Source organism: Schistocerca americana, chromosome 4 (genome assembly GCF_021461395.2).
Source record: "Schistocerca americana isolate TAMUIC-IGC-003095 chromosome 4, iqSchAmer2.1, whole genome shotgun sequence".
Classification (NCBI taxonomy): Eukaryota; Metazoa; Arthropoda; class Insecta; order Orthoptera; family Acrididae; genus Schistocerca; species Schistocerca americana.
In genome coordinates, this window is record NC_060122.1 from 204,269,135 (window position 1) to 204,282,140 (window position 13,006).

The 13,006-nt window shown below is 42.0% G+C and overlaps 1 protein-coding gene across 1 annotated transcript in view; it reads right to left on the minus strand.

The window, feature by feature from the left end:
• The window catches only part of LOC124613351 (sodium-coupled monocarboxylate transporter 1-like), a 254,282-nt gene that overhangs the window by 171,517 nt on the left and 69,759 nt on the right, over positions 1-13,006 (minus strand). The window contains exon 5 of the mRNA XM_047142047.1: positions 10,324-10,391. Coding sequence (XP_046998003.1) covers positions 10,324-10,391 — 68 coding nt within the window. The remainder of the gene's footprint in view (positions 1-10,323; positions 10,392-13,006) is intronic.

The following is a 13,006-nucleotide window of genomic DNA, read 5'->3' on the forward strand; positions in this document are numbered from 1 at the left end:
AACGGATTGTTTTCTTCAGATGAGGTGAGTGAACGTAATGTGTATCTAACTACCTCAGGTACGAGTTACCTCAATCATAAGGAAAGAAAAATGCTATTCTGAAGGTGTGACACAACTTCGTAAGAAAGTGTTATACGAAAAGAAGTGGAAAACATCAAGGAACATAAAACATAAAGGTTTCTTGAAATTACTGCAACCAGTCGCCTTTTGGTTTGTTCTTCAATTTTTTATTACTCCATTATCGGTTTCGAACCGCCCAGTGGTTCGTCATCAGATGATACGTAGCAGTGTGGGAGTCATGTAGCTGTGGCAACATGTATACGAAACATGTGAGCACTGAGCGTGGCGAGAATTAGAACTTCCAAATTTCGTTTATACATCTTGTAACAGCTACATGACTCCCACACTGCTGCAGACAATTAATAAACGTACCATCTGATGATGAACCACTGGACGGTTCGAAACCGGCAATGGAATAATAAAAAATTGAAGAGCAAAACAAATGTGACTAGTTTCAGTAATTTCAAGGAACCATTATCCATCACAGTCGCAGTGTTCCTGGTCCATCTTGGATAAAAGTTTAACATAAAACATAAATTGGCAAAGAGTACTACAAGAATTGATGTGAGAAGATCGCTACAAGATGCTTGAAAGTTATATTTCATATGGAAGGAAGACGATAATTTGTCACTGGATATCCTATCAGAACAAGAATTCTTCGTCCAGGAGTATGATTACTGACCGACAGCATTATCATTTGCATGTTCAAGGCAGGCGGTGGGGGTTAGTGGGGCTTGGAGCCAATGATCTTCTTGGCTTCTACGTAAACTGAATTATGTGACTACTTAATTCCTTCCATAAAAGTTCTCGGATGTACTTCCAAGTGATAAAGTACCAAAATCCTCAAAGTATTCAACCATCCAACGTTTCAGTCGTGTTTCAGCATTCCTCATTAGGGTGTAGACTAATATGACGACAGAGTAGGTGTCTCAGCCTATTGCATTTATTACGGTGTTGTAAGACTACCACTGCCAAAATTCTTAGATGTTTGATGGTCGTGAAGAAACATTGGTCGATGTTAGGAGAGAGGGTATGATTTGCGTATTTATACCTCTAACTTCTTTTCATTCTTTTCTGTGCACTACATCTGAGCCGTAAGTGCGCTCAAATCGATTTTGGCTGCTCGTTGAACTTTGCTGGTGTTCGTTTCGTACCTCGTGCCTCGATGGGGCAACCTTACAGTTCTTTGGAGGCATTTAACCACAGCGTGCTCTGTGCTGGGTCTCTTCTTGCTCGCTGTTCCGCATGCTAACACAGGTCGTTTGCTGAGGACGGAGGTCTGGTAGCTGTGTTGTGATTGGCGATTGTTTAACGTGAAGAGCAGGTGGACACCATTTGAAGAATCGCCGCTTATTTATGGCTTTGCGGTCGTGGGTTGCGTCGTCTGAGTCGGCGCAATTCCCATTTCTGCTACATTGGTTCGTTGTGGTCCTGCTAGCTTTCCTCATTAAGTAAGACCGGCGTTGAAATAAATGGTGGGCATCTTGTTTTGCATCCGTATTCGAAAAGGTCCATTTGGTCATAAAAAATAACCTCCTGAGAAAATGTTTTTATTGACAATAATATTTTACTGCATATCTACCTTCCTTTTCCACATAATCGCCTTTGACATATGCACACTTTCTACAACGCTATACCACCTTCTGTAACCCATCCGTACAGAAATCTGCCGCCTGGGAATTGAACCAATTTGTAATGCCAGTCTTGTGTTCATTGTTGTTTTTAAATCGTTGTCCATCCCGGCATTTTTTTCTAATGCGAGAGTAGGAAATAGTCGCTCGGTACAAGGTCGGGACTGTACGGAGGATGCTCAAAAAGTTCCCAACGAAAATCTTGAATCGTCACCTTAGTTTTGGCAGCGGGGTAAGGACTTCCGTTGTTGTGAAGGAAGATTCTGCCAGACGACAGTTCCCTGTGGCGTCGAGTTTGGGCCGCACGTCTCAGTTTGGTTAGCGTTTCACAGTATACGCTGTCACTGTTGTCCCACGACCCATGAAATGAGTCAAAAGGACGTCTTTTTCGTCCCAACGAATTTTGATTCAAGAACGGAGACTGCCTAAACTTTTTGGTTTGGATGAAGTTGAATGCCACCACTGCAGTAATTGTTGTTTCGATTATGCGTTGATGTACAATACTCATGTCTCGTCACCCATATTAATGTGGGAAAACAAATCATCTCAACTTTGTCTACACCACTCCTAAAACTCTCGTGCATTACGCGTCCTTTGCGATTATTGAGCTTTTTGAATCCACCTCACACACAGCTTGTGATAAAAAAGCTGTTCAGGGACAGTCCTGTAAACTGAAGTTAGATCAACATTTTGGAATTCAGTAGCCAGACCACTAATCGTCAATCGGCTATCACTTCAGAGTTTTTCGTTCACTTGATCAACGATGTCGTCGATCCGAATATTACGCCGTTCATCGTGAATATATGCACAGCCACTTTAAAATTCTCGACACCATTTTAGTACTTATTTGTCACTCATTATGTCAGTTCCATACACGGTGGATTTCAGCAGCTGAAGAGCCATTTGCCAGAAAAAAATTTAATCACACCGCGTACTTCACAACTGTTGGGATCTTCGATTATCTCGGCAATGGCGATCTGCTCTCACCGACTGGCAAACGACTACTGAATCAAACCAACACTGCTGCAGTTTCCTAACGAGCCGGTAGACAGCAATGCATGCGCAGCAAGCCGACGATTAGGTAAATTCTGGTCACCCGACCTTAGGTTTGGAATACATCACGCAAGTGTTTAATGTTCGAGTTTAATGACTTTTCTGGAGACTAGAAATCTATTCTGTAGGAATCAGCATGGGTTTCGAAAATGACGGTCGTGTGAAACCCAGCTCGCGCTATTCGTCCACGAGACTCAGAGGGCCATAGACACGGGTTCCCAGGTAGATGCCATGTTTCTTGACTTCCGCAAGCCATTCGATACAGTTTCCCACAATCGTTTAATGACTAAAGTAAGAGCATATCGACTATCAGACCAATTGTGTGATTGGATTGAAGAGTTCCTAGATAACAGAACGCAGCATGTCATTCTCATTGGAGAGAAGTCTTCCGAAGTAAGAGCGATTTCAGGTGTGCCGCAGGGGAGTGTCATAGGACCGTTGCTATTCACAATATACATAAATGAACTTGAGGATGACATCGGAAGTTCACTGAAGTTTTCTGCGGATGATGCGGTGGTATATCGAGAGGTTGTAACAGTGGAAAATTGGACTGAAATGCAGGAGGATCTGCAACGAATTGACGCATGGTGCAGGGAATGGCAATTGAATCTCAATGTAGACAAGTGTAATGTGCTGCGAATACATAGAAAGAAAGATCCCTTATCATTTAGCTACAATATAGCAGGTCAGCATCTGGAAGCAGATAATTCCATAAATTATCTGCGAGTAGGCATTAGGAGTGATTTAAAATGGAATTACCATATGAAGTTGATCGTCGGTAAAGCAGATGCCAGACTGAGATTCATTGGAATAATCCTAAGGAAATGCAATCCGAAAACAAAGGAAGTAGGTTACAGTACGCTTGTTCGCCCACTGCTTGAATACTGCTCAGCAGTGTGGGTTAATAGAAGAGATAGAGAAGATCCAACGGAGATCAGCGCGCTTCGTTACTGGATCATTTAGTAATCGCGAAAGCGTTACGGAGATGATAAACTCCAGTGGACGACTCTGCAAGAGAGACGCTCAGTAGCTCGGTATGGGCTTTTGTTAAAGTTTCGAGAACATACCTTCACCGAGGAATCAAGCAGTATATTGCTCCCTCCTACGTATATCTCGCGAAGAGACCATGAGAATAAAATCAGAGAGATTAGAGCCCACACAGAAGCATACTGACAATCCTTCTTTCCGTGAACAATACGAGACTGGAATAGAAGGGAGAACCGATAGAGGTTCTCAAGGTACCCTCCGCCACACACCGTCAGGTGGCTCGCGGAGTATGGATGTAGATGTAGATGTAGAATGCGATTCGCGGAGACCCTTGTTCTTTTGCTGAGCCCTTGTCAGTGAATACTCTTTTGGTTCTCCCCTGCTAAGGTGTCAGGCAAATCCAACACCTTCCATGAAAACCCTGACATGATAAGCAAATCCAGTAGCATGTCACATAGCTCCGAATAAATCGTGACATTAAATTAACCAAAGTAATACGAGTAACGAGTGAGCACATGGAATACTACAGACTATCACAAGAATGCCTAAATGCATCTCATACCTTCCCACCGTGAGACAAACGCAGTTCCGAGGGGAGAAACGAGAACAGAAGCCGAGAGCAGAACCGTGTTAAGCGAGAAGGCCTTACGATAAGGGACGGACCCCCACGTCGCCACCAGCTAACCGCTACGACCACACCACCCGCAAGTTTTTAGCGTGAGTCTTATCCGCGTCTCTGATACGTTAAGACCACCCCCCAGCCCATGTTAAAAGATAGAGCCATCCAGAAGAATAGTATATATCTTACGATAACGCTAAAAGGACCACACAAGCTGCAAGTTTTAGCGTGAGACTTTTTCGCGTCTCTGTTACGTTGCAAACTTTAAAAAGCATTGCCCCACTACGAAAAGTATAACGTTTCTCATTGGATAGACAGAATTTTTGTAGGTGGAGCTTGAGACCCTGATTGGTCAAATGAAAACACAGCCAGATAGTTTTTTTTTAACTAACTTCGGTAAATTGTAGTAAGGAGAAGAGAAGAGAGTTGCTTCCGAGAGGGCGAGCTGGACGGAGCTGCGCCGGCCGCCTCCCCCTGACGAACACCGACAAGGTAATGAACGCACGTAATGCCGCATTTTTGAGCGCATAAGGCTTCACTCAGAACTGCAGAAGTCTCATCTGTTACATGCCCTTTTTGCGTAATACTAGTGTCGATCGTCAATTAAAGCTCATGGTGTTCACATTTGCCACTTGAAGTAAAAATCTGAAACGCGATGATTTTTCTGTTATATAGTTATTGAGAAGCCACATCAGCCACTGTAATTTATGAAAAGTTAGATAAGTAATTAAAGATAATTGAGGGTCACTGTAGACCATTTTGATAGTTTTCTCTCTTGTGAAACTTAATTTAAACCTAGATTATAGATGTGATATGGCATAGTCATCCTTCGATCCATTGTAGAACTTGGAAACCCACTCAGGGAATATTCGTTCACATTTTTGTTGAACGCAGTTGGTTTTTACCATCCTGTATTAAAACATTTCCTTTTATCAATAGTGCAATTTATGAACAATGTTTTGTGAGTAGAATAAAATTTCCAATGGTAAACTTAACTGCTTTTTCGACGTTATTTTACCAGCTAACTAAAAATAGGAAAGCCTTGAACCCCTTCCACTAAATTTAGTTAGTATTAAGATTCTTTTACAGGGAGTGCAGTGGAGCTGACGCTGAAATCATTAAGTATTTGGTTATATCATCGCTAGTCTCACTGAACTCTTCTGAATTCTACATGTCATGTGTGGTCTGACGTCTCCTTACCAGCAACAGGTCCCAGGTTCAAACTAGTCAATTCCCTAAAAAACACGCTCAGAGCGTCGTTGCGCGAAAGTGGTAGGGAGACACGATATAGAACAAACAGACACCACGCAGAATGTTTAGACCCTGTGTGTTTGTGTAGCTTTCGCTAGTGGTCCTCAATTTTTCCTGTCTGTTTGATATGGATCAGCACCTACGGTAATCGGTACATGGCCGAGTTATTCTTAAGACAGACGTAAAAGACCTCACATTTTGGCCGGTTCTGTTTCCATTATTGTCTAATTAAACACAGAGAGTGATACTTTCACGTTGTATGTGTGTCTTATTTTGATTGGTAGCGTTCTCGCTTCCCACGCCCGGGTTCCCGGGTTCGATTCCCGGCGGGGTCAGGGATTTTCTCTGCCTCGTGATGGCTGGGTGTTGTGTGCTGTCCTTAGGTTAGTTAGGTTTAAGTAGTTCTAAGTTCTAGGGGACTGATGACCATAGATGTTAAGTCCCATAGTGCTCAGAGCCATTTTCTTATTTTGATTTCTGAGGTGTTCAAACTTTTTCGTATTTAAAGCACTCATGTGTATATTCTTAAAAACTTTGCGTGCGCTTTCTTCTGAATGTTCAGTTGTTCAAACTGTTTTAAAAGATTTGTATCTTCTATGCTCTGTTTACCTTAAAGCTCCTGTGAATTCAACGAGTACAGTTTTTTTCTTTTAATTATATTATGCCGAGGGCAAAGATCCGTGTGCGTTCGGTAATTTATTTCTGTTAATTAAATTGAATGTGTATTCTGTGTGTTTTTATAGTCTGAACTGAACGAATCATCTGTGTGATCCTTGGTAACCGGGTCAAGCCGGTCAACTTACTTTGGCTAATGCTTTCATTTTCAGATCTTTGGTGAATTATGTTTTAAATAGTCATTCTGTTACTGATTACTCAATTTAAAAAGCTGCATGAGTTAAACGTTTTCGGAATTTAAAAAAAAATTCCTTCGATGTTTTTCAGGTGCTAGTTATTCTAAAATATTGTTCTAAATAATTGTGAGCAGTCTTTTGAGTGCCTCTGTGATAAACTCTTAAATGCTTTTGAAATTTAAGTTATGCTAAAACTTGAAACTAAAAAAAAAAGCGTAAAGTATTTGTATTTGATACACCGAGCACCTTAACACTTCCAGACCCATGCCCTTTTAATTTTGTGCAAAATGTAGATGTATTTTCCAGAATAGACTAATACAATTGTGAACCCAAAACTGAAGTTGAGCCATCCCAGGTGGAATTCACACAGGTCTATTTCCGGGTGTATAACACATCGTTTACCACAATATGTGCCTCGACGTGAAGCCTCTATTATTTTGAAATCGAAGGCAAATAAACAAAATCAATAAATGCAGATGACCGAAAATAAAATTATAACAATACAGAATATCAGGTATAGAAGTATGAAACTGGATTTTTGTTGCAATAATTACACGTCTGTTGTTTGAAACTGATAAACAATATTTTATTCAAAATAATCTCCATTGCTATTTATATGTTTCTCCCACCTCTCCGACAGACTATGAATGTCACGCCACGCCAAAAAACAGTTCTTCTTTTGAAGCGAACCAATCAGCGACCCATTTCCGTACATCTTCATACGAATCGAACCGTTGTTCATCGACAACGTGTTTCAGTGATGCAAATAGATGATAATCGGACGGAGTCAAGTCTGGAGAATAAGCTGCATGTCCTAGTATTTCCCAACTGAACGCGCCGACCTTTTCCCCGACCGGTTTTGCTGGGCGTGATGGGGCGTTATTGTGGAGCAATATGACATTGTGTACCCTTTTTCCATACTCCGATCATTTGTATTCCGATCGTTTGTCACGTAAAGCTCCATTAAATCGATCGTTTGCTGTTCGTATTGATTAGTGTTATTGGTTTCACCAGGTTTTAGCAGTTCATAATACACTCCTGGAAATTGAAATAAGAACACCGTGAATTCATTGTCCCAGGAAGGGGAAACTTTATTGACACATTCCTGGGGTCAGATACATCACATGATCACACTGACAGAACCACAGGCACATAGACACAGGCAACAGAGCATGCACAATGTCGGCACTAGTACAGTGTATATCCACCTTTCGCAGCAATGCAGGCTGCTATTCTCCCATGGAGACGATCGTAGAGATGCTGGATGTAGTCCTGTGGAACGGCTTGCCATGCCATTTCCACCTGGCGCCTCAGTTGGACCAGCGTTCGTGCTGGACGTGCAGACCGCGTGAGACGACGCTTCATCCAGTCCCAAACATGCTCAATGGGGGACAGATCCGGAGATCTTGCTGGCCAGGGTAGTTGACTTACACCTTCTAGAGCACGTTGGGTGGCACGGGATACATGCGGACGTGCATTGTCCTGTTGGAACAGCAAGTTCCCTTGCCGGTCTAGGAATGGTAGAACGATGGGTCCGATGACGGTCTGGATGTACCGTGCACTATTTAGTGTCCCCTCGACGATCACCAGTGGTGTACGGCCAGTGTAGGAGATCGCTCCCCACACCATGATGCCGGGTGTTGGCCCTGTGTGCCTCGGTCGTATGCAGTCCTGATTGTGGCGCTCACCTGCACGGCGCCAAACACGCATACGACTATCATTGGCACCAAGGCAGAGCGACTCTCATCGCTGAAGACGACACGTCTCCATTCGTCCCTCCATTCAGCTTCATGGAGACGGTTGCGAATGGTCCTCGCCGATACCCCAGGAGCAACAGTGTCCCTAACTTGCTGGGAAGTGGCGGTGCGGTCCCCTACGGCACTGCGTAGGATCCTACGGTCTTGGCGTGCATCCGTGCGTCGCTGCGGTCCGGTCCCAGGTCGACGGGCACGTGCATCTTCCACCGACCACTGGCGACAACATCGATGTACTGTGGAGACCTCACGCCCCACGTGTTGAGCAATTCGGCGGTACGTCCACCCGGCGTCCCGCATGCCCACTATAAGCCCTCGCTCAAAGTCCGTCAACTGCACATACGGTTCACGTCCACGCTGTCGCGGCATGCTACCAGTGTTAAAGACTGCGATGGAGCTCCGTATGCCACGACAAACTGGCTGACACTGACGGCGGCGGTGCACAAATGCTGCGCAGCTAGCGCCATTCGACGGCTAACACCGCGGTTCCTGGTGTGACCGCTGTGCCGTGCGTGTGATCATTGCTTGTACAGCCCTCTCGCAGTGTCCGGAGCAAGTATGGTGGGTCTGATACACCGGTGTCAATGTGTTCTTTTTCCCATTTCCAGGAGTGTAAATGGCACCCTTCTCATTCCACCAAACACAAAGCACTGTGTTCTTTCTAAAGCGATTTGGTCTTGGAGTGGTTGTCCATGGTTTGCCTGGATTCACCCATGATTTATGATGCTTGGGATTCTCAAAATATAATCATTTTTCGTCACCTGTCACTATTCGATGGAGAAATAACTTTTTTTGTGTCTGGCAAGCAGCATTTCACAAGAAGTCTTTCGATTTGCTTGCTATCTTTCATTCAGTTCATGTGGAACCCATTTTCCCACTTTCTGCACCTTTCCCCTAGCTTTCAACCGAAGAGGAACGGCTTTCTGGGTCACATTCAATTGTTCCGCGAGCTCCTGTTGAGTTTGAGTATCATCTTCATCCAATAAGGCCTGCAATTCACGTAGTCTTCGAACTTTTTCGGAGGTTTCCCCCGCTAGTCGCGTCTGATGTTAAAATCACCACTTTTGAATTTTTTTAACCGCTCGAAACACTGTGTTTTCCCAAGAGCATGTTCGCGGAAAGCTTCAACAAGCATTCGATACGATTCTGCAGAAATTTTCTTCAAATGATAACAGAAAACCAATGCCGTCCGCAGATCGTGATTCGTAGGCACAAAACTCGACTTGCTTACGGGTTTGAAAAAATACTGATGTATGGAGCTTGAGTTCCTGTGTGTTGACATTCTTCGTCAGCCGCTACAGGAAGCAGACGGCGCTGCAGACGCGGTCTCGCGGGCTCTATACTGATGGCTAGCACTGACTACAGGAAAATTTCGTTTTCATATTTCTACACCTGGTAGCTTTTATTTGTTCTACGTAGCAGCTAACGTCCCTCTATGTTGTAGCAGTAAGGAAATGACAAACTATTACTCCTACCTTCACACCCCAGCCCACTTCCCCTTAATAGGAGCGTTCGTCCTCCTTTCCTGATGTATCGTATCTACTCACTGAAGCCCAGAACTGTTTCTGGCCTCTTCAGTGTCTTACCGTCGTTATATTCAATATAGCCTATCTCGTAAATAATTCTGAAACACTGGAAATATTTCATACTTTTCGGATACAGTATTTAAAGTTATTCTTTGGGACTAAAAATAGTGCACGTAGATGACTAGAATACGACACAGTACATCACAGCTCCTTTCTCTGTGCTCCCCCGCAAATATTACTAAATTTTTAAGAAGCACTACAATCCCGTGCAAATGCTACAATTTGCAGCCAGTTGTGGTGATCCGTGAATTATGGGGCTTATCCAAACTCTTGTGTGATACCAGGAAGAAGGTTTCCATTCCGTAAAGGAATACGATATGAAATCAGCTAAGAACTGCACTTGATCTCGAACGCTATATCAGCCTATTTACGCTATCCTGTCGACCTGAAAACCGTCAGCGGGTCCATCTTCTAATTTCGTACGAGACAGCCAGTCTGTTTGTTGTAGCACTATTATGAGTTACTGAACAGAGAACATCTGGTTCCACTTCTTAATTAAGAATCAAATAAACATGTACCGTTCTTACTTACCAACATAGTGTATAAAATGCACATCACGCAGATAACAGGCGTGATCCAGTGGACGCTGACTCCAGTTACTAGAAACAGAGAGAAGGTAAATTTATTGTTTAATCTCTTAGTGAATGATCTTCGTGAATGAACCAGTACTGCAGATGATAATGAACAATGCATAAAAAAGAGCTTTTGTATTTTATTGTCTTCAAACCATGTATTTTATTCACTCGCGATAAGAGATCGAGTAAGTTGGTGGAAAACGTCAGACTTGTTGGCTATTTGTGAATATATCATCAAGACATCCACAACGGGCTTGTTAACATTTTCAAGGCACAACCACGTTGAAGACTACATAATAAACGAAATATTTACTAAAACGAGTTTTACTAGAGATTTCACTTCAAGGAATCAAAAGATTCTAAAAGACAAAAATGTAGAACCACGGCCGTATTAGGTATAATATCGTTTTCATTGTTAACTGAAAGATAGTAAGAGTTTGCGTGTAATCGAAAGGAGTAATGAAATTGATCCCGGCAGATATTTTGTGCTAGAAGTGGCTTTTTAGTTTGCAACAGGCAGATGACCCTCTTTTTTCAGGATCAATTCAACTTTTCCATTACCTTTACTACCATGTATTAGCCTATGAAATGCGTCATAGGTTGTACAACAGTCATATAGTGAATATGCAAATGATACATTGAAAACTGTAAACGTCTGACAGTAGGACTGAACATCTGATATACATAATTAGGTTGGTTGATACACAAAGGCCATTCATTCATGCGCTGTGAAAAATAACTTAATAACAACGACGCGCTGTTATCCGCAGGATATGGAAACAGAGCGGGCTTTGACAGGATAACTACGTCAACATATCAATAGCATTCATTTTTTATTTGCCTGAATTTCATCGGCAAATGAAGATGACATGCACTAAATTAGAAACAATACGTATCTGCAGGTATCTTATTTGAACTTTCTACAGACAAACATATCAGAGAACTGGAATGCATGCAGAATAAAAAGGAACGCTGAGAAATAAATATTCACACCCGGAGTCACGGGAAACGTTCGTAAGTCACGACACACACGGCGGACAGAAAGGTGTATATAAGTCATGGAACCTCTGATCAAGAAAGAAAAAGACACTGCTTCACTGAAAATCACACCCAATGAGCAATGGATGAATCATTATGCAGACTTACGGTGTACAGAGAAGAACGAAGATGACAGTGGAGAAGGTATGTACAATGAAATAGTAGATCCAGTTACAAGGGCCTCTGAAAGGCATATAGAACAGGAAGCCTACTAGACAAGATGGAATAAATGCCGAACTCATTAAATATGAAGACATAAAACACTTTCACCATCAATAAATGAATGCTGAAGGAACTGTAAGGTTCCAGACACTCCGTACCCAGCAGCAATAAACTGTCTCTTGAAGAAAGGGAAACGCAGCGACTGTGGAAACTATCGTGGCATCAGTCATCTGATCACTGGATACAAACTATATGTGAAGATAATCAATAACCTTATGAGGGATGTCGCAGACTGTGCTATTCCTGCGGAACAGAACGTATTTAGAACAGGCCCTTCATACAGAGAAATTGTGTTTGTAATTAGGAACATTACAGGAAAACACAGAGAATTTAATACAGAAACCAATATGGCCTTTATTGACATTGAGAAGGCCTTTGACCGTGAGCCGTGATAGCCTGTGTAAGAGTGAATGTGGAGATCCATATCACCTAATAAAATAGTGAAAAGTCTTTACAATAACAGACCCATTATAATAAACACAGGAAGGAATCAATTAGAAGAAGTAACTATTAACCGAGGTGTAATATCTTTATGTTTTCTTCTTTCTTCATAAAATGAAATGTAAATCAAACAAATGACTTAAGATAGCGAATGAGGAGTGACTAACCTATCTGCAGATGATAGCGTTATTACTCAAAAGAATGAAAATCAGCCTACCATTGAAAGCAAAATACTCAAATTTATGTAAATTTATGTCTGTAAACTATCATGAAATTTTATAAGCTGATGACGTTATCCTATGGAGGCAAAGCTAAAAAAAAAAAAAAATAAATAAAAATTAAAATTAAAAAAAAAAGGCCAGCAGAGGTGCGTTCCTAAGGAGGACGAAGAAATGCACAGGGACAGAACAGGCATGATTAGAAGCTAAGATATTACAACAGAATTAAATATTTTCAGTATGAATGGAAAAGTTCAAAATTATCTTGAAAGTAGCAGACAGGACCTCAAGTGAACGCCAGATCACAGAATTGCTCAGAAGATCCTGTACAACAAGTGGAATGAGAAAAGAAACATTGGAAGACCTCGGAAATTATGGTAATGTTTTTGTTTCTGAGTTCGGCACAGGCAACAGCATAATTCTTGGAAGGAAGATAATGATGATGTCCAGGTTCACATATCTTTGATTTTGTTTCATTTTTGTAAGAAATTGGCAGCAAGTGAAAACTTTATGCAGATACCATTATCACTGAATCTTTTTATATGGGTCAGTTATTGTGAAAGAATCATTAATGTTAAATAAAAGTCGAGATGTGTGACTGCGTCAAGAAAAACATGATATGAAACAGTTTGTTGTATATCTCACTTAAGGTACACAACTGGAGTCACACATATGAATGCCAATAATCTATGTTTGGAACTGAATACTACTGCTTATTGA